Source organism: Sipha flava, unplaced genomic scaffold, assembly GCF_003268045.1.
Source record: "Sipha flava isolate LNK unplaced genomic scaffold, YSA_version1 71_pilon_pilon, whole genome shotgun sequence".
Taxonomy (NCBI): Eukaryota; Metazoa; Arthropoda; class Insecta; order Hemiptera; family Aphididae; genus Sipha; species Sipha flava.
In genome coordinates this window covers 1,802,033-1,821,458 of record NW_020273611.1, presented here as the reverse complement: position 1 = coordinate 1,821,458, position 19,426 = coordinate 1,802,033, and the positions used below count along the sequence as shown (strand labels likewise).

Here is a 19,426-nt window from a genome sequence, read left to right as displayed (position 1 = left end):
AAAACAAATCGGTCGATTATATAAAAAAAAACACACAAAAACTATTTTACGCACATTAATATTATTTTGGCCGTGTACAGTAACTAACCATGGTTGATAAATCAAATATGTATGCATCGTATAATAGATAGTATGAAGGTTAATATGATGTTCTAGTCGTTATTTTTTAACTATCTAATTTGGAAAAAATGTAATTATAAAAAACTCGTTTTCAGTTTTTCTTTTTTACAAATGGTATAATAGCTATCGAAAAAATAACACCGTCGAAACATTAATAATATTGTCCTCTTTATTATTTAAGCGTATATATATATATATGCGAATTTGATTTCTTATAATTACAATACACACAAACCGAAAGGAATTAATTTTTACGCCAAACCGTTGTTTATAATTTCATAGTCACGCAAAAACCAAAGGTAAGTACGACTCGACGGAGGTCATCGGTAAATTATTTTGATAATACGTTCTATAATGTATCGTAATTAGTATTATTATTGTTAAATTTTACTTTAATCGATTACTTGTTGAGGATATTGAGGTAATCCGAATAAATAAACTTATAGGAGGTGGATGTGTACGGACACCGGTCAATGTAGAATACGTGGTATCTTTGCGGGGATTTATAATATTCCAACGGCATTGCGAACACAAAAATGTGGATTCTCGTTATAACGATATGTGTACTCGTATATATATATATATGTTGGTTTACCGTGCGAATACGGCGCGATTTCGATATTGGAATTCTTCAATTAGAGAGAGGTTGACCACCATTGGTCACGGAAAGAAATAAAAATATGAACTCGATTCAGACATGTGTACGAGTAACATAATTAACCGGTAGTGACCGGGCGCGTAGCAGGTAGTACGAGGTATGTGGCGCGTATATTTATAAGAGAAAATATGGTAACTCGTTATACGGTGCGCTGCGCGCGTTAACTGTAAAAACGAAGCGCGGTCAAGACGATAATAACACGTTTATAAATCGTTGTTAACTACCAATCGGCGCAGAAAAACGAGATATATTCGGGCCATTCCGGAGATTATAATATTACGCGTTCGGGCGTACGCGATTGCAAACGTTACACGCGCATGTTCATTAAATACGTATAACGTATACATCGTGTCCGCGGCCGTCGGGAGAAGCGAAAACGTGCGAGGATAGCTAAATCGCCGGTCGCGTACGCGCGTTATGTACGTACGAACGCGCGTGCACACGATAACATCAAATTATTACGATATTATCTGGCCGAGGACATCGGATCCCGTGTCGGGTGTATGTCGTGTCGACGCGGTATTGGGGTACGCAGTGGACGACCTTCTTGGCCGGGCGGAGAGAACTCGCGGCGTGCGGCGACCGTACGTACGATCAAATTATTATTATTATTATCATTATTATCATCGTTACGTACGCGGTACGCGTCCGCGGGACGACACATTCCGGTTTTTTCTCACGCAGCGAATGAATAACAAACGTTACACACTTTCTAAATAAATATATCGTTTACGGTCTCGTTGCTTCCCATTGCCCCCGGACGAAGACGACGACGACGGGTTCTTCTTCGTCGAGGTTTACCCCCGAAACGCTGTACAATATTTGAACTACGCGAGCGAAATAAAAAAATTTATAAAAAAAAAAAAAAATTTGTGGAAAAAAAAACCGTGCGAAACGACTGCGACCGCGTGCCTACCCGGTTTCGTTTGTTTTCGCAGCCCGACTGTGGCGTAGAGGTCGCGGTCGTTGCGCGTGACGACCTCATCTGGTCTGACGGTATCGTTTTTTCCAACGTCGACCTTTACGCAGCGCGACTTCCCGTTTCGGAAATCGCGAATAGGAAACCAAAAAAAAAAAAAAAATTGCGTCCATACGTACGACGAGCGACTATCCGGCACGCGGATGGAACGGACGAGAACAAATATTACCGCGACACGAAGGACGATCAAATAATAGCAACAATAATAATTACACGCGTCTTGACGAAATCGCATTGCGCACACGTATTATTGCGCGGATTATTACGGCATTTCACGTGTATTAAATATCATATTATTGTCGTTTTGTGTACGTACACACTGCTAGGGGCCGTTCCCACTTCACCGCCGCCAGCAAACAGTGTGCCTGTACGCCCGTGACCGACATGAAATTATGACGACAGCGACACGACGACGGGAGGGAAAACGATTAACTTCGGCGGAATAAAAATACGAATGAAAAAATTGATGCGCCGATACGAATGAAACACGATTCATTTTTTTTTTTTTTTATATCGCCAACAAGATTATTGCGCATTTAACGTGGGACCTCGGGCCATTTTTTTTTTCACCAAAAATATAAACGCGTTTGCATACGCTTGACGATCAGCGTCGTCAGCACGCGCAAATGCGGTGGTCGTGATACGTTTTTGCGCGTTAGTCACTTGGATTATGCTTTTCTCGTTTTCTCACGGTGCGACCATCAGCCGGTGTCGCAGTGGTTCGCATTTAAATCCATACGGCTTTATGATGTATTATGTTTGGTGCATTAAATATTAAACATACTATAACGTTTCGCTACAATCTAAAACGACCGTCGGCCGAGTCATTGTGAACGGCGGATAACAGCGAAAAACGTGCGGTTACGGATAACTCCGACTGGTCCGCGACGTATGAAATTGTGTCGACAAGTCTCGCGAAAGCGGACGAAAATCTTATTGTTTTTTAGAACCATTTATAGACAGAGTGAGTACGTAAACGGTTTCACGGTAAAACTTCTACCGCGGTTATCACGGCGTTGTCGGCGGTCACAGATGCATACTTGGACGAATGTACGGCACGTACCCATCGTATATATCTTTATCAGCTGTTGACCTTAACCTGTAGAACGCCGAAAGCTCATAAACATGGATACGTGAAGGAAATTCGTAAAATAACGTTTACGTTTTAGTAATGCATGCCTAATCACACTGATTTATTTAAATCGTTAACTCGGGGTTTTCAGTTAAAACTACCATTCTCATAATTTTTTTTTTTTTTTTAAACTTACGAAATCAATTATAATAAAGCTATATACGATACCCTATAAGGAAATCCAGGCATAAGGCGTTAACTCTTAACTCCGTTAACACCCTGTCAGGTTAGGTTTACGTGAAAATGTTCCAAAAGCGTATCCATCGGTAGTCGGCCATAAAAATGTCTTGTGCTTTTATTATTAAGATTATCGTTGGCCGGGCAAGATACAGGATGGGTCATGGAAAACGGACGGATTCGAATAAGCGAAACGTCCACAACGTTCGAAGTACGTGTTACAATATTCGGTCGCAACGATGCCGCCGCGGGTGATCGAAACCGTAAAAAATAATGACTCTACGGTGATTGGTGTACGCGAATCGTTACTCGGTCACGATGGCCGATGTCGCCGATTGCGAAACACCGCGCACGACGGACGCCAACCGACAATGTCGCGACCCCGGCGGCGTTCGGTCGGCGCAACCCGTCGTACGACCAGAATTGGCCGCACGCAGAGCCGACGAGATGGTAGGGCAGGTAGGACTACAGCCCCGGGACCCGTGCCTCCAAGAGGGCCCGTCGTCTCAGCCTTTTATACGAAATTATTTTTTGATCTCATTTGCCGTGGTAAAAGATAGAAGTTTGAGTATTTTTATTGCACCAAAGTATGTGCAAGTACGTGTACAAGTATCTTTGCCAATCAAGTGTAAGTAAAGGGGGCCTGGAACCGATAAGCTCCGGAGCCCTGAAAAGTTCTCGTCGGCCTTGGACCGCGACGGAACCGTGATGCGCGCGGGAACTGGACTGTCGAAACTAACCTACATCACGTGCCCGCCGCGGAATCGTTTCAAAGGTACCGTTCGCGCGCGCGAAACGAATCCGGTCCGGACTGCGTGTGAACCCGTCTTTCTCGGTGCGTCTACGATCATACGGACAACAATACGTGTACGTGTGACACGCGCTCACGAAGCCGGGTTCACACCGCACGGTCCAAATCGGTCGACCGTCACCGGACCAGGACACGGGGTCGCCCTTCGACGGGGTTACCGTGCGCGACCGCGTCCGACTTTTGAACCACTCGCGGTCACCGCGCGGTAAAACGTGTACGATGTACGCGCTGAGCGGATTGAACCGATTTGACTGCGGTTAAGAACGTGCACGCGTACGGCAAACCCGGCTCAAACGTTTACTTACACGTTGGCAAACTTAAGTTTTGTCGCCCCTTACGTGTAAATACTACATCAAATATTATTTTTACTTGACCAATACTGAAATGGACTTAATTCTGAGTTCATTACATTTATTTATGTAAAGTTAACAATTTACTAGATCAATACGTTCGTGGACAAGTAAACCACTACTACTAATTTAAATAAAAACAAAACGGTTTTTTGAGTGTTATTTTTTACCAGGCACGTAATTCGATACGAGTAGGTACCGGTAAATGTAATGGTTTTTTTTTTTTTTCAAAACTATCCGTAGTTGAAAAATGTTAAATGTGCCGCCCTAGGCGTTGGCCTACCCCTTGGTTAACCGGGCCTGCGCGTACAGAGAACACCTACCCGCGGACGCGTTGCGATATCGCGCGTTGTGTGAACCCGGCTTAACGGGAGATTGTCTCTTCGGCGGCAGTACGTGGATGGGATACAGACGCCATTCCTACGCGCGCGAGTACCGTTATTCGCGTTGCCGCCGCCGCCGATGCGTAATCGAATACGCGCGCGCGCACCGATTTCTTCGTCGCGATCCGACGGCGCGTGTTTGTGACCCCGAATCGTACGACGTACCGTACTCGTTAATTGCGTATAACAAAAAAAAAATAAATATATATATATCAAGAAAAAATAACAATAATGAATCCTGTAAACGGGACGCGGAAGGTTTTCGCGGTGCGCGCATGTGTTATTATAATATCACGTTTTCGCTGGACGTGTGTTTACGTCGTCGTTGCGAGAGCGTTCTCGCATAATTATACAACGCACCGGTTTCGGATAGTAATAATAATCGTGATGCTTCCTCGAATCTTCGTTCTTAGTCATGCGATTCCCGCCGAAACTTGTACCAACCGGGTTAGTTATCAACTCGAGTACGCGCGCTCGTCCGACAGCAACGATCGTTGTTGTTTCATTCGCGCCCGCGGACAAATTTTTAATTATTCGTACAACCATATATAGAACAGATACAAAACGTAACGACGTCGGACACTAACGTTTCGATAACATTCAGAACAGTGAAAATTGTTTTCAGATGCGTAAAAAACGTTACATCGTTTTGACCGTGTCTTCGACGGACACGTGGCGTTTAAAATATTCTAATCGAGATCAGTAGTGTTGTTTCAAACAGTCGTGGTACGGCGGAAGATAGCAAAACATCCGGAAAAGAACAAATTAATAAACATTGTCTACGTCTTTGCGTAAGATATACCTATCTACTGATTAAAAGCAAAAAAATATCGGAACGTATACGGATCCGGTACACGTATTATTAGTTTTAACTTGCAGCATATAAATTAAAATCGATGATTAATTACTATTGCGACCGTTTGCCTTGAACAGGCCGGATGATATCAATTACGTGAATAAAACTCGGGCATTCGACGACTGATGAACATTTATAGAATAAAAATAAACAGCAGACTTTCAATAAATCGAATGAAACACATGTGTTCGGATGGATCGAATATAATGTAACATTCTATAATGTTCGAATATTTTTGGCCAGAACCTCTATTATTCAAATTCAACGACCTTCCATCAGGCTCGAATGAATGCAGTTAGAATTGTGGTTTAACCTAATCAACTTTTATCCGATAATAATGATATATTATGTGTAATTTTAGAGGCAAAAGATAACCGCTACTATGGTGGGTTATATTATATATCGAAGTTGTCCGTTCTAGTTTGATTTTTTATACATTAAATATACGTACGAAATATGTACCAGCAATAAATAATTAATGAGTAAAGTGCATGTGTAAATATGAAAATGTGTTCGTCTCCGTTTCGTTTGCAATGTCGAATGAACGTCTGTCGAAATACACATAATCTACAAACCAATAATATTATATAGAACCCAACCTAATAGTACCGGCGCGAGAAGTTTGCCGAAATACTGTGTTACGTAAACGAATGTGCAATAATAGTTTAAGTGTAACGTGTACGTGCATATCTCGGGACGTGCGAACAAATTTGAATATTGCGTTCGAGATAAATCGAGACGGTGTCTCAGGTATAGTGCATAGCAGTGGTTCTCAACACTTTTTATCCACGGAGCCCTTATCGACAGCTAAAGCGAGCCAAGACCTCGTAACACCATTTTTACAAATTTTTATCCTCCGTAACTTAACTTAAGAGTATTTTTTTCAACTTCTATTTACGATGTTTTGAAATTACAATTTAATCGTATCACAATGTACTGAACACTACAATCGTTTTTACAACGAGTGCAACTTACGCTACCAATGCTATTATTTAACAAAAAGTGAAATTTACAAAATTTCAAGTTACGAGGTTTTGGCACGTAGCTAGTAGCTAACGTTATGTTCCTAAAAAAACTCAAAAATCAGGAATGTATAATTGAGATGAAATTAACAGGTAAGTAAAAAATGATGTAATAATATTTCATCAAATTTGTCACAATATTGTCCGCGATCGATTCGAAATATTCCTTAAATAAAACTATAAATTTTATGTTGACAAAACACCGCGGCTCATAATTTATTTTATTTTTTTTTTAAAGCTCAGATTTTTTCACTCCCTGTGAAAACGGTAGTAATTTTGCATTTTTTTGGCAAGTTTTTACTTCACTTGGATCGATAAAAACATCAGCCGAGCAACGAAGTCGGAATAATCAATTTTTTCGGTTTAACACCGAGTTTTAAACTAAACGGGTTTTCGTACGATCCATCGGACAATGCAAGTAATCGGTACCGGTGCTTATCCTGGACGCCTAAGGAACAAGACTACACCCGGACCCAGGGGCGGATCCAGACCAAGATAACAGGGAGGGCGACTTTTAATGGACACAAATGATATATATATATATATATATATATATTTATGTAGATAAAATTAAAAATATTAATTTTGATAAAGGTTATTTATTTAAATAAATAAGTCTTTAAAAAAAATATATATATATAGTAATAATAATAATAACTTTTTTATTTATATCAATAAGTGTCAAAACAATAGAGTTTATAATTACAAATTTGTTGATTATGGAGGTACCGAACGATTTTTACATTGGTCGTTATCAGTTATCACGTTTTGGAAACAACGACAAACACAAAACTTGTTTACGAATATTTAACATTATGATAGTAGTATATAACTGTGATATCAGAATACCACCAAATAATAAATATAAGTGATAACATAGTACCAGCATAAGTTTGGTATAAAAAAAATAGTTTAAGATTTCCCTATTTACCCTTGAAGTAATCACGTCAAAAACTAAAGTCTGCTACGGTAAAAGGAGGGGAGGCGATAGCCCCATTCACCCCCCTCTGTATCCGCCCCTGCCCGGACCCGATTGGTTCAGACTTGGCCGATGCCAAGGGCTCCGCGGTTTGAGAACCGCTGCCCTGTACGGTAAAGGTGCACCGCGGCACGCGCCCCAAGGACACACGTCGTCACCGTCACCCGATCGACCGTATCCGCTACGCGTAACACGCATCGATCAACGGTGGTCAGGTGGGGAAAAATCAAAAAAAAAAAAAAAATCCAACGCTACGACATGTTCCCGAACACGAATATCATTCGCAACGGATACGAATCGATTGTCCGTACGTTTATCACGCGCGCCCCCGCCGTTTCCGTTTTATTGGGTCGCGCGCGCGCACCGATTACGGAATCGTAATATGTCTGTTGCACGGTCGTCGGCGACGCTGCGTGACGGGGCTCGCGCGCGGAAAATCCGTTTCGCAATGTTCGACGTGCCTTTTGTCGCGCCGACTATCGTCCGGTCGGGCCGACGGGTAGTAGCCCGACCGAATCGTGTTTCGCTAGCGGACCGCTGCACGTTGTCGGTGTCGGGTTCGTGTCCGCTTGGTGTTCGCACGTCGGATTCAGTGGCGAACGACTGACCAACAAGACCGGACGAAACACGCAACGACAGTACTGCATGATGTGGTCGGTTGGTCGAGCGATCAGATGGAACGGCCACCCGACGGGACCCGAGAAGCGATTAGAGTCGGACGTTGCGTTCGCACGCGACCTGCTATTACAGACTGACCTGACCTAAATATCCTGTTGGTCCGACCGGATCGTGTAGCGTGTCGAGGGTTTAAGGTGCGCGCACTCCGCGAGTCCGTTTCGACGATATCGCGCGATCTTTGGTCGCGCTGTATTGCTCTACTGTATAACTAGGTAGATATTTTCTTTGTTAAACCGATCAGGTGCACCATCTATTTTTTCGATGTAAAATTGTAAAACACATCAGATTGTGGTCGGTTGTATGCCAGTGACATTCGTTTTCATTTCATTTTTTTTTTTTTTTTTTATACTACATACGTCAACGACGCAGTTAATCGGCAATCATCGAATGAACAAATAAGCGTTAAAGTGAAAAAGATCTGATCGCCGAACTCATCGCTCGATAATATTTACGATCCTTTTAAAACGCAATTTTTTAAAAATTCCTTTCTCGGTGCGCTTACACAAATAGTAACGGATCGATGTGTTGATTTTGGCTGTAAGCTGATCAGTCGGACAATGAGTGAAGTTTGAATTTTTTTCGCAGATATATTATTTTGATGTCGTACGTTAATTGAGATTAATAATAATATTATGTATCTAATGTGGTTTTACATACTATTCACTCGGCGGTCGCAATACGCACATGTATAACTGAAGCTTTAACCGTTGGAGTAGGGAGAGAGCAGTAGTTAAATATTATATGTTACACAACTCGTTGTGCGAGGAGCTTTCTCTTCGTTATTCGTCTTTAAATTATATACCGCGATGAAAAAAAAAACTTGGACATTACAACTATTAGAAACCGTTTAATTCCGAGAGAATGTCCTTATGGAGATTTGAATAGCTTCGAAAACACTTTCGATAGTATTAAAAACATTCAATAACTTTCAATAACGGTCGAATTAGAGTAAGGTCCTCCTCGCTCTGCGTTCTGGTTCTTGATCGACTTGACAACGTTTCACCGACGAGAATAAATGTTTGCAAGCGACTATTCTCGCAGAAAGTAAAATAATCATGTAGTTGGGTATAATTACCAAACAGTGGGCGGGGCGGTAGAAAATAAGTGTTTGGTTTTGTTAAAATAAAAAATAAAAACTCGGATATGACAATGAAAACTAATCGAGAAAAAACGGGCCCTCAACGTATAATAATATTATTATTTTTTTTATTATTTGCACGATCACAACCAAGATATTTTTTCGAAGGAGCGGTGAGAATATTAATGACAATATTTCACATTTTCTAATTTTGATAATTTGAAAATGTATAGTTTATAAATTATATTTGTCGTATTAAAATAACGAACAAATTAAACAAAGTATAATCTGTTAATATTTTTAATTAGATCTTTTTTTATGAACGACATTCGTTTCGTGTACTTTACTTCATGGCAACTTATATATTTGTTTGAACGTATTGAAGAACATTAATTAAAACGAAACGTTTTTGGAGGTGCACCGCTAAATTTCTTCGAAAACGAATAAAATGGTTCTTATGAATTTGCAGTTGTGTTTTCCGAATCAATCGAATTCATAGCCCACAGATAAGGTGAACAATATATTTCTACCATAAAGGTCGAGTTTCCTTTGTGTACACTACCAAAATGATAGTGCTGACCGAAAATGAAGCAAAACCGTTTTATGTATCCAATACGGTGTCGTGGTTGATGAAACTGATTCGGTGGTCGAAACCGACCGACATGCGTAGAAAACGATCGGTGTTCTTACCGTGCCCATTGTTGGCGTAATCCGTAGCCACTACCCGGACCACGTTGTCACAGCCCACGTAGCGAAAAACCCTAACACCGAGGCCACGCAGAACGCTGTGCTTTGTAAGTTATGTATGCGTTTGGTCCGCTACGTTAATCGTACCGATGAGGCCGCACAGAACGCGCTACGCGTATACCACGTACGATATTTTCTACTAGTCACACTCTGACCAGTTATTTTCAAGGCGTCGACGGGTACGTTGCCTTGGTAAAGTGATAATGTGGCGATGACGAAGCTTCGTTAATTTTTTCGTCAAATAATAGTAATTGTTATGAACGAAACGAGTCCGTGAAGCAAACGTAGAACGTAAAAAGTTTGGTGAATTTCATCATGATCGTCCAGAGGCAAGGATATCTGAGTACCCCCTCTGTTAGCTACTCCCGTAACGCGGTTTCAAAGGAACGACGTAGCGCTCACGAAAATCAATAAGATATAAACATTTAGAAAATCCTTAAACTTTAAAGTCGGGTTTTACCTGCGGACGCGACCGATCGGGCTCGAAAACGTGGCCGCAGAACTCGCGTCGCGACGTGACCGAGGAGAATACGTACGCCACGTCGGTGCGGGGCCGTTTGCGCAAGAGCCGCTGAACGGTGGCGGACGGTGAGAGGAGAAGGAAAAAGCGCGCGCTTACTCGGTTCTCGTACGGTTCGGTGGTGGGCGGCCCGGAGACGGCGCGTCACCAAGCTGACCGCTCTGAAAACGTCGAACGTTCTGGTTTTCGCGGTCGAACGGAGACGGCGACGCAACCCGTTGTTTGCCCGTCCCGTTCGCCGCAGCCCATCCAGCAGCCCGGTCCCGGCGTCGTCGTCGATTTTCCGCTGGTCGGACGGCAACGGCGAGCGTTTGCGCGTCATTTTTTTGTCCCGTGTTCTCCTCACCGCGTATCTTTCGGCCGAGTAACCGGCGACGCTGTCGTCCGCACTCCGAACGCGTCCCGTGGAACAGTGATCAGCGCAGAGCGGTTCGGACGACCGTTTCGGCACTCCGTTGCGCGAGCCGACCGGCGGGTTGGACGCGGCGAGAGAACCGTTTCGTCGGGCTTCGGTTTCGGAAATGACCCGGGTCTGCGCGGGCACGTCCGCCCGAACGCTTTTCCGGCACGTTCCGTTGAATCGTAATGGCGGTATAATGCGAGCACCGCGTGCCGGCGCATATTCATGTGTTCGTAGCTCCGCCGCAGTCGTAGAACAATAACAATACATCTCTCTCCGATCGTGCCGGCACGCGCTCGTAACGCAAACGGTTCCGAGTACGGTCTGGTGTCTAGCGAAAACTTCACGAAAACCGTGAAACATTCCGTACTCCGAACGCTGGATGTGCGCGATGTGTCCGCCGCAGCAACGATCGCGAGCACGCGTTTAAGACGAGGCAAGGGACCGATCGACCGTCCCCCGGATCCGCCACGGGCGCGCAGGGGCGGACGCGAAAACGTGTTTCACACATTCAGGTGAGAAATACGATGATGACGGTTCGGATATGTCGGTCCTCGCGAGCCACCGGGAGCGTTGCATCGGCTCGCGGAAAACCGTAGGACCGTTTGAAAACTCGCGTCCGACAACCGGCGATATCGTATGAATCGGATGACGGTCCGACGACCGAGTCGTTTGGCAAGAACGACCCAATGCGCGATCGTTCAAGCGACGTAATGTCGCGTCGACTTCGTCAACGGTTTGTCGCGGTACCCGTTTGGTCTTCGAAACACGAGCGTGTGCAGCGATGGTCGGACTCGGACCGTTGAAGAACGTCGAACCGCTTTCGCGCGGTACAATAATGGTTTGAACGCGTACGGTGTTTTGCGCGACAACGTTTATGGCGGAACGTTGACAATGCGCCGGGTGGAAAAAAAAAAAAAAAAAGAAATCAAATCCATCAGCTCGTCGCATTTCGGTGTAAAACGTACCGGCATTATTGTGCTTGAGCGATCTGCGACATTCTACCGCCCGGGTCAAGCGCCTCCGCGGTCGGTACGAACAACACATCGACGAGGCACGTCCGCGCGCGCTTCATTATGATAATAATAACGTTAACAATAATAATAATAACAACAACAACAACAACAATAATAATAATAATATTATGCACGACAAATAACGACGTTACGTGTCGCATGTACACACGTACACGCGGGACAATATGTATCGCGCTCGTCATTGTCGTGACGCACGACGAGATCTAATATCGACAAAGCGTACGCGAGACCCTACGTCGAACGCCTGTGAAATTTTGTTTCACGGTCGGAAAAAAAAAAAAAAAACCGCCACGGTGCACTCGCATACCTCTTCCGCGCTCGACTCGAAACGCGCATAATACGCGTACGAATAATTATTTAAAAGGTAATCGCTCAATTAACGACCGCGACGGGGATAATGGCAACGGCGATGACTTGGCTGCGCGCGACCGTGGCCGTGGGCACCGCACCGCCGTCGACGGCGACGAGATGTTGTATTATTTCGTGTTGTACACGGTGACTAATTACCGCGCGTTATCACGGCTCTACGGTCGGAATAGTAATAATATAATATTGCTATCGCGATTAGCGGGTACCCAACCTAAAGCGCGTACGGATACCGCGTAGAGCTGATCCGTATTATTCTACCGTCGCTGTTGAATTAAAGACGATGACGACGAATATCGCGAACGTCACGCGCGCGCGAATCATTTTTTTTTTTTTTTTTTTTTTCATCACTCTGGTGCCGGATTGTTTTGACCGTACGACAAACCGTACTGCACGCGATAACCGTACAACGAACACACGATGAAGATGCCTTTTTGTCCGACATCCGGACGCGTGCGGTTCGCGTCGCGTTTACGATTGCCACCAATCGTTCGACCTAATGGTACTACACCACCGTATACCACGGTGAATATTTCAGAATTCCAGTGATAGTGCCGCTCGGTTGTAAAAACGACTGCACTGAAATCATATAAAATCATTTCGATTCCCTTGAAGTCTCGTTAAACACCCGTGAGCCGATGACGCGTCATGGTCAGTGCGTTGTCAATTATCGCGTACGATTATAAAGCGTTTTGATTCATGTAATTATAATTTTATATTATCCTTCTGCGATTGTTTTCGTTACACGGAATTATGCGGTTTAAAAGTGATTTTGAGAAAAATAAGCGCGTACATTAATTGTTGATAAGAAAATACTGTTTACTGTTTATTGTTTACAGTCATATAGTTACCGAGCTAATGCGCGCGTAACGTTAATGTTATTTGTTAATTATTAAACAGTTTTTTTGTGTGCATTTTATTTTTGTTTCTGCTGATTATTACATTTGATTTTTTTCATAAATAATTCCTTAAAAGCCATTCCCTACTTGGCAATAAGAAATAACTAAAAAAATCAAAATTATCGTAACAATAGTTACATATGATACCAGTAGGATGAATCACGGATGGAAATAAAATGAATCATTATACTAATGATAGTGATTTGGATAATAGTGCGTTACATTTTACGAATGTTTAAAATTCATTCAATGTTTGGTTCTCGAATAAGAAAACGAAAAGAAAAGTAACTATGAAGCTATAAGAAAATGTAATGATCCATGAAATGATTTTACCATATTGCAAGTGGTTTTACCTCTCACAATCACTTGACTATGATTTATTTTAATTTTATGTTAATGAAATTTAAATTAAAACAAAATTATTGATTTAAATAAGAAAAAATATTCCGAAAAAAGGATGTGTCGTCTCCTCACCGTTGCAATGAAAATAATAATTTGTAAAATTGAATAAATTAGTAAAAGAGCTCCATCTCCTTGTATTATTTTTTTCGATTCGAAAAAATACATTATAATACATAATGCATAATATATAATGTAAACGGAATAAACAAATAGAAATCGAATTGCGTCTATGACGGATTATCCATGTAATAACATAACAAGGTTCCTCGTAAATTTATTTCATAAATTATTATTAACGATGATTAGACAAATCAAAAACAATCTGAATGCAAGTCAAACTCGATTTGTAACCTGTTTCATAAATTATTAATAGGTCTACTTATTACGTAAACCACGAAATGCATTTCGTTTCGATCAGTTGAACATCGAAAGTTTTTGTGTAATTTCTCCGAACTATACGTAGATACATATCAAATATGAAATCATGCGTTAGTCTTTTTCGTCGAACATCGAAAGCAAATGTCTAAGCAAAAACATTATGTTGCATAACTATTATTGATACACGCAAATAATTCATACATTTGTAACAAACACAACCGATTACCAATAATGTTTGTTTATTGGAAACTATTAAGAAGCCATAATACCGATTGTGTATTAACGTTTAAAACCACGTAATAAGGAATAATTATGAAACTTTTTTGTAAACTCAACAATTACATTAGTTTTGAAATAATTATATTTAAAATTCTGTACGTATTTTCATTAATAGTTTAAAAGTTTACAAAGATAATTTTTAATTCATAAGTGCATAAATTTAATTGATCAATGAAACGGTTCGTGGCATCCTCTCTTCGCTAATATAATGGTATTTTACCGTGAGGTCGACAAATCTATAATATCGGTATTTGAAACAGGAAAAAATGTCACGCTTATAATTTATAATCCTATCTCGGGTAGCGAAAAGAAAACGCTATCGCATGCAAAATAATTTTGTACGTAAGGCAACTGTGGAATTAATTTACTATAAATACTCGATATACATATAAGTAATATAATAATATAATTTATGAAAACGTTTTATTTCAATATCTGAAGCCCGAGCAAATAGTTGCAATAATGTTAATAGATTACACATACACAATTAAATCGAAAAACAAATCGTTCTGTCGTACTGTATGATTCATGTAAGATAGGTTATTATCGAAAGAATCGTTATTAAATTAATAGCGACACCGTGCGGAAAGGTTGCGACCATCTCGACAAACCAATATTACCGATACAATATTTTCCGCAATGTACACGTCTACACAACGTGTACAAACAAAATGTGTCTTTCGAGTGTGCGAAATGTAATGAAACGTCAACTCGTAACGAGGACGCACTGAGGTCGCAATATCTGATCAACTTTTACTGTGTCGGAATCTCTGAGAGAAACTTAAGAAAAAAAAAGTTCCAAAAACACCGGATCTAGTCACACATGTACTAGGTGTCGAAACACTGAACCTTGAACCGTATGTGATCCAATTACTAAATCGGACGCAATGATGGAAGACTATTCAAGATCAACGAGTTCCACGAACGGACAGTTGAATAATTTCGACAAAACCAAAAGTGAAAACTTACGATTGTCGAACGAAACCGTAGAAATTGAACGCGTAAAACTGGATTCGTTTGAAGGAAACAATCTTGGAATCAGTGTCGAAATAAACGGAGCGCCCAAGTATCCCGATAGAAGTCGACTTGTATGCCGAAAACGAAAGAAATCGAATGTTACGATTATAAGCAACTAGAATGACGATATCGAGCAAAGTTGTTTCGCGATCGCCGCTGGTCCGATGAGATTGACGACGCGCCTTGACATAAGCAGTCGCACACCCCCGTCGTGCACACGTGAGCATTAAAGTCTCATCGGCATGCCATTGTGATGATGATGATTGCGTTGGTTGCGCAACGGGCACTACTCGCCGAGAACGATACGGCGGACGACCTCACCCTATTTGCTGCACGGCGGTCGTGACGACAAGGGTGGGCGCATATGCGTCTGCTAACATTACCGGACCCCGACAAGTGTGCCGTGGTCGCAGGGAGGGGCTGAGAGAAGGTCAGCCGATCCACAGTTAATATTTGTTGACGCTATCGACCTACCGAAGACATTTTTTCTTAAGCGAAGCTAACGCTAGACTGAGGCATATTGAATGTCAACGCCGGACCCCTGGTAAGACGGAACACCTACATAAGGTAAAATTATTGTTGATGTTTTCGACGAAAATCACGAATAAAATTAAAAACACGTAGTAAACGATCATATCGCGTTTTCCCGTAACAAGGTGTTGTTACGTTTATAATCCCTAAGCCCCAGTAAACAGCCTGACCTGTGGGTTTTTTAACTGCGAAACCGCTACCGGTTGCTATCGTTGACGTTATCAGAAACGAAAACGGACGAAACATTTTTATTCGACTTTGTGTTATCGGTTTTGGTTATTCTACGCAACTCGGATCACAGTTGTCCCAAAAAAAAAAATAAAAAAAATACATTCCTCCCGTTCGTTCCTGTTTTAATCTTTCGGACTTGACCGACGGCATCGGAGATGTCTCGATCCGACGTTAAGACGATCGTGTACGTTGACCGGAATGACGGACGGACGTTATAATCATTACGTAAGCGGAGTCGTTGCGAATTGCGAATCGGCTCGCGCTACTCCGTCGAGGCTACGAAACGGCGGCCTGGAATTTGACGCGCGCTGTCGACGGCGATTTGTTATTGTTTCCGCCGGTGGTATTAGCGGCGTAAGGGGAGAAGTAGGTAAGACCATGGAGGAGGAGGAAACTACGAGAAAACTACGTCCCGGTCGTGTAGTTTTTGTTATCGTTACCGTCGATTTTGATTTTGATTCTCTCGTCGATGTTTGGAAAACATTGAACCGTCGCAGTGTCTACATCGAACCGGTCGTTGTTTACACTGAAGACGCAGGCGAGTACGGAACGTGTTATAAGTTGAACGGACACGTATCGGTCGGGGCGCGGGGGGACGACGGTCGGGAAAATAGAAAATAAAACAAAAAACCGACAAACGATAACACGCGGCCCGTCGTCGTTGTCGTTGTCGTCGTCGTGTTGAACGTATTCGTCGTAAACAACGACGTTACGCCACGCCGAGTTCTACGACGAAATACGGCGCGTCGCGTCACGCCGTGCCGCGTCGCGTTTTCAACGCACGTAACGTGAGGTGTGTATAACGGTCACCGGACCGGACGACCGGATGGACAGAAGGGTGGTGGCGGACACGCGACCGGGCCAGAGAAAGTGCTCTGCCCGTCCCGAATACGACGAAGGGCAAGAGAGTGAGAGAGAGAGAGAGAGAGAGAGAGAGAGAGTGAGAGAGTTTATAGGTGGCTCGAGACCGCGTTCGTTACGTGTTGTCGCGAAGGCCCTTGAGTCAGAAAGACAGAAACAATAATAAAACGAATTACCACGGTTAACGCGTACACGGCATGGGGTTATTCGACGCGTGCAGTGTATAAGAACGGGTAGTACAGGTTTTTGTGGCTGCTGCAAACGGGATATTGTACTCGCTGCGACTGAACCGCATGGTGCACGATTTGAAGGAGAAAATAATATCAGGGAACCTCTCGGTGCGGACGGGAACGCAACGGTAATCTGCTACGGGCATCGCGTTAGAAGGTGAAACGTGCAGAGCCGGTGGTGTGTAGCGGTCGTCCTCGTACGACAGGTGACAGCGCGGAGTTACATAATTAATTTTATTTTATTTTTTTTTTATCCTTTTCGGTTGTTAGGTTCGTATGCAACGTGTACTGCATACGAGTGGAAAAAGAAAGAAACACACAGAGAGAGAGAGAGAGAGAGAGAGAGAGAGAGAGTGAGAGAGAGGGATAAGAGAGAAAATCTCGTCCGCTCGTTACATATTACTATTGCTATTGTATATGTACTATTATTATTATGTCGTTTTGCTACTATTGCGATACTGCGTTAATGCAGAGCGAATATTGTATTATATTATTGCCGGGCCGAGGAGTTGTGTGCAAGAGATTGCGTTAGTGAGCGGTTGCGGCGACAACAACGAACGCGTGCGTTAGACCGCCGGAGGAGGATAAATAATAACAGAAACGACGATTGCGCGAACGCACAGCGTTAATTATTGTTGTTCAATCGTATGCGGCAACATGCGTCGAGAAAACCGTCCGGCTGTTGCAAAACCGCGCGACAATGACGACAAAGGCTATAAATGTCGTAAAACGCTTTGTGTGTATTCGTCGTCGTCATCGTCCCGTCGTCGTGGACGCGATACGCGACGTACGACGATGCGCGTCCGGGTGAGCAATGGTTACAGGGTATCGGTCGGACGCGTACGCACGGAAAGGCGCGACGGTTTCTGGAAAAATAATAGGAATCCCGTGAGAGGAGCCCGTCATGACCGTCGGGATGGATCGCGCCGACCGTATAACGATGTTCACGGGACCGAAGGGTGGGCCCCGGGTGGCGGGTGCGGAGTCGAGCCGCCAACAGGGAAAAGATTCGCACGACGGACCCGTATTTCGTGTTACGTCCGTGGTACGCGAAACGACCTCCGGGGGAGGAGTAGGTGATGGTGGTAATGCGGTTGTTTACCCGGTGTACGTCCGTCGGCGACGAAACCGGTTGGTGTGTGTCGTCGATACGTACGATACGACTTACAAAAGATCGGCTCTTCGAACGTTGAAACGGACACACGATTTCTGGACGGGTCGGGCGAGTACCGAGTGAAAAAGAAAACGGCAGCGGTGGGTGTGTGGTTCGCGTCTAAAAATACTTTTCGACCGGCTTCACGTGGCTCGTAGCGCTTCGGGGTGAAAGCAATTAAATAAAACCACCGCGTGATGATAAACGCAACGATTTACTCGAGTAATAATAATACGAGTACTGCGTTAATAATACGTATAATGTTATGCGCGCAGCCTCGGCGGATTTCTCTTGGCGAGTGCTCATAGGGGGGGGGGGGGGGGGTTGACCACGCCGTCGCGGCCGGTTCCCCGCACCCGGTGTATCTTATAATAAAATACCGGCCACAACGTTACGGAGTTGATCGGCGAGCCCGACCGACCAGCTATACCGGTTGACCGGGCCGGGCTTGGCGGAAGTCGTGACGTCGGACGCACGGGGGTCATTGCGAAGCGATCTCGTCGGTATCTCTCAATCCCGATTCATCGTGGTCCCGCGGACCCTGTGCGAGAAAAACGATTTTTGAAAACCGCGCCGACATACAACTACTGTTATCTCTCTCACGTCGGCATGCGCGTCCCTACGGCATACAGTGACGTTAGGGATTCGTGATGTTGTACTTACACCATTTGCGCAGGAAGCTGCTGGTCAGTTTCGTGCACAGTTTGCCCTTTTTGTTGTGCATCTCGTCGCCGCTGGTACTGGGGCGCGTGCTCTGGTGCGGACGCCGGTGGTGTGCGGACGGGGTGGGTTCGATCTGGACGGTTGGCTCAACGGTTGCTGCGGGTCACGGCAACATTTGCTTCGGAGCGCAACCCACGGTACGGAAGCGGTGCGCGCGCGATACTATCGGCGGCGGTTCGCGCGGTGACTTCAACGGTTGTCGCGGGGAATCTGTTTTGAACGGTCGCGAGCGCGTACTGAAGTGTGAGAGAAAGATCGGTGGGGGGGGGGCGTGACGCGCGTTGAACGAACGCGGTACTCGGGTGTTCGCGCGGAAAGGGTGACGCGAATGTTCGTCCGGCGGCTGGCTGGCTGGCGTTGGATCGGTTCTGTGGTGTTGACCGGATTGACGACGGCGACGGTTCGCGATATCGGACTGACTGACCGACC

The 19,426-nt window shown here is 44.0% G+C and overlaps 1 protein-coding gene across 2 annotated transcripts in view; it reads right to left on the bottom strand.

Annotated features, from left to right (window-relative positions):
• Window positions 1–19,420, bottom strand: part of LOC112692183 (scavenger receptor class B member 1) — a 30,854-nt gene extending 11,434 nt beyond the window's left edge. The window contains exon 1 of one of the 2 annotated variants that reach the window (XM_025566755.1): window positions 18,938–19,420. In XM_025566755.1, coding sequence (XP_025422540.1) covers window positions 18,938–18,998 — 61 coding nt within the window. In that variant the 5' untranslated portion in view covers window positions 18,999–19,420. Of the gene's footprint in view, window positions 1–10,589; window positions 10,928–18,937 lie in introns of those variants that run through there. The other variant, XM_025566754.1, reaches the window with a different exon arrangement.
• Between the last annotated feature and the right edge of the window lie 6 nt (window positions 19,421–19,426).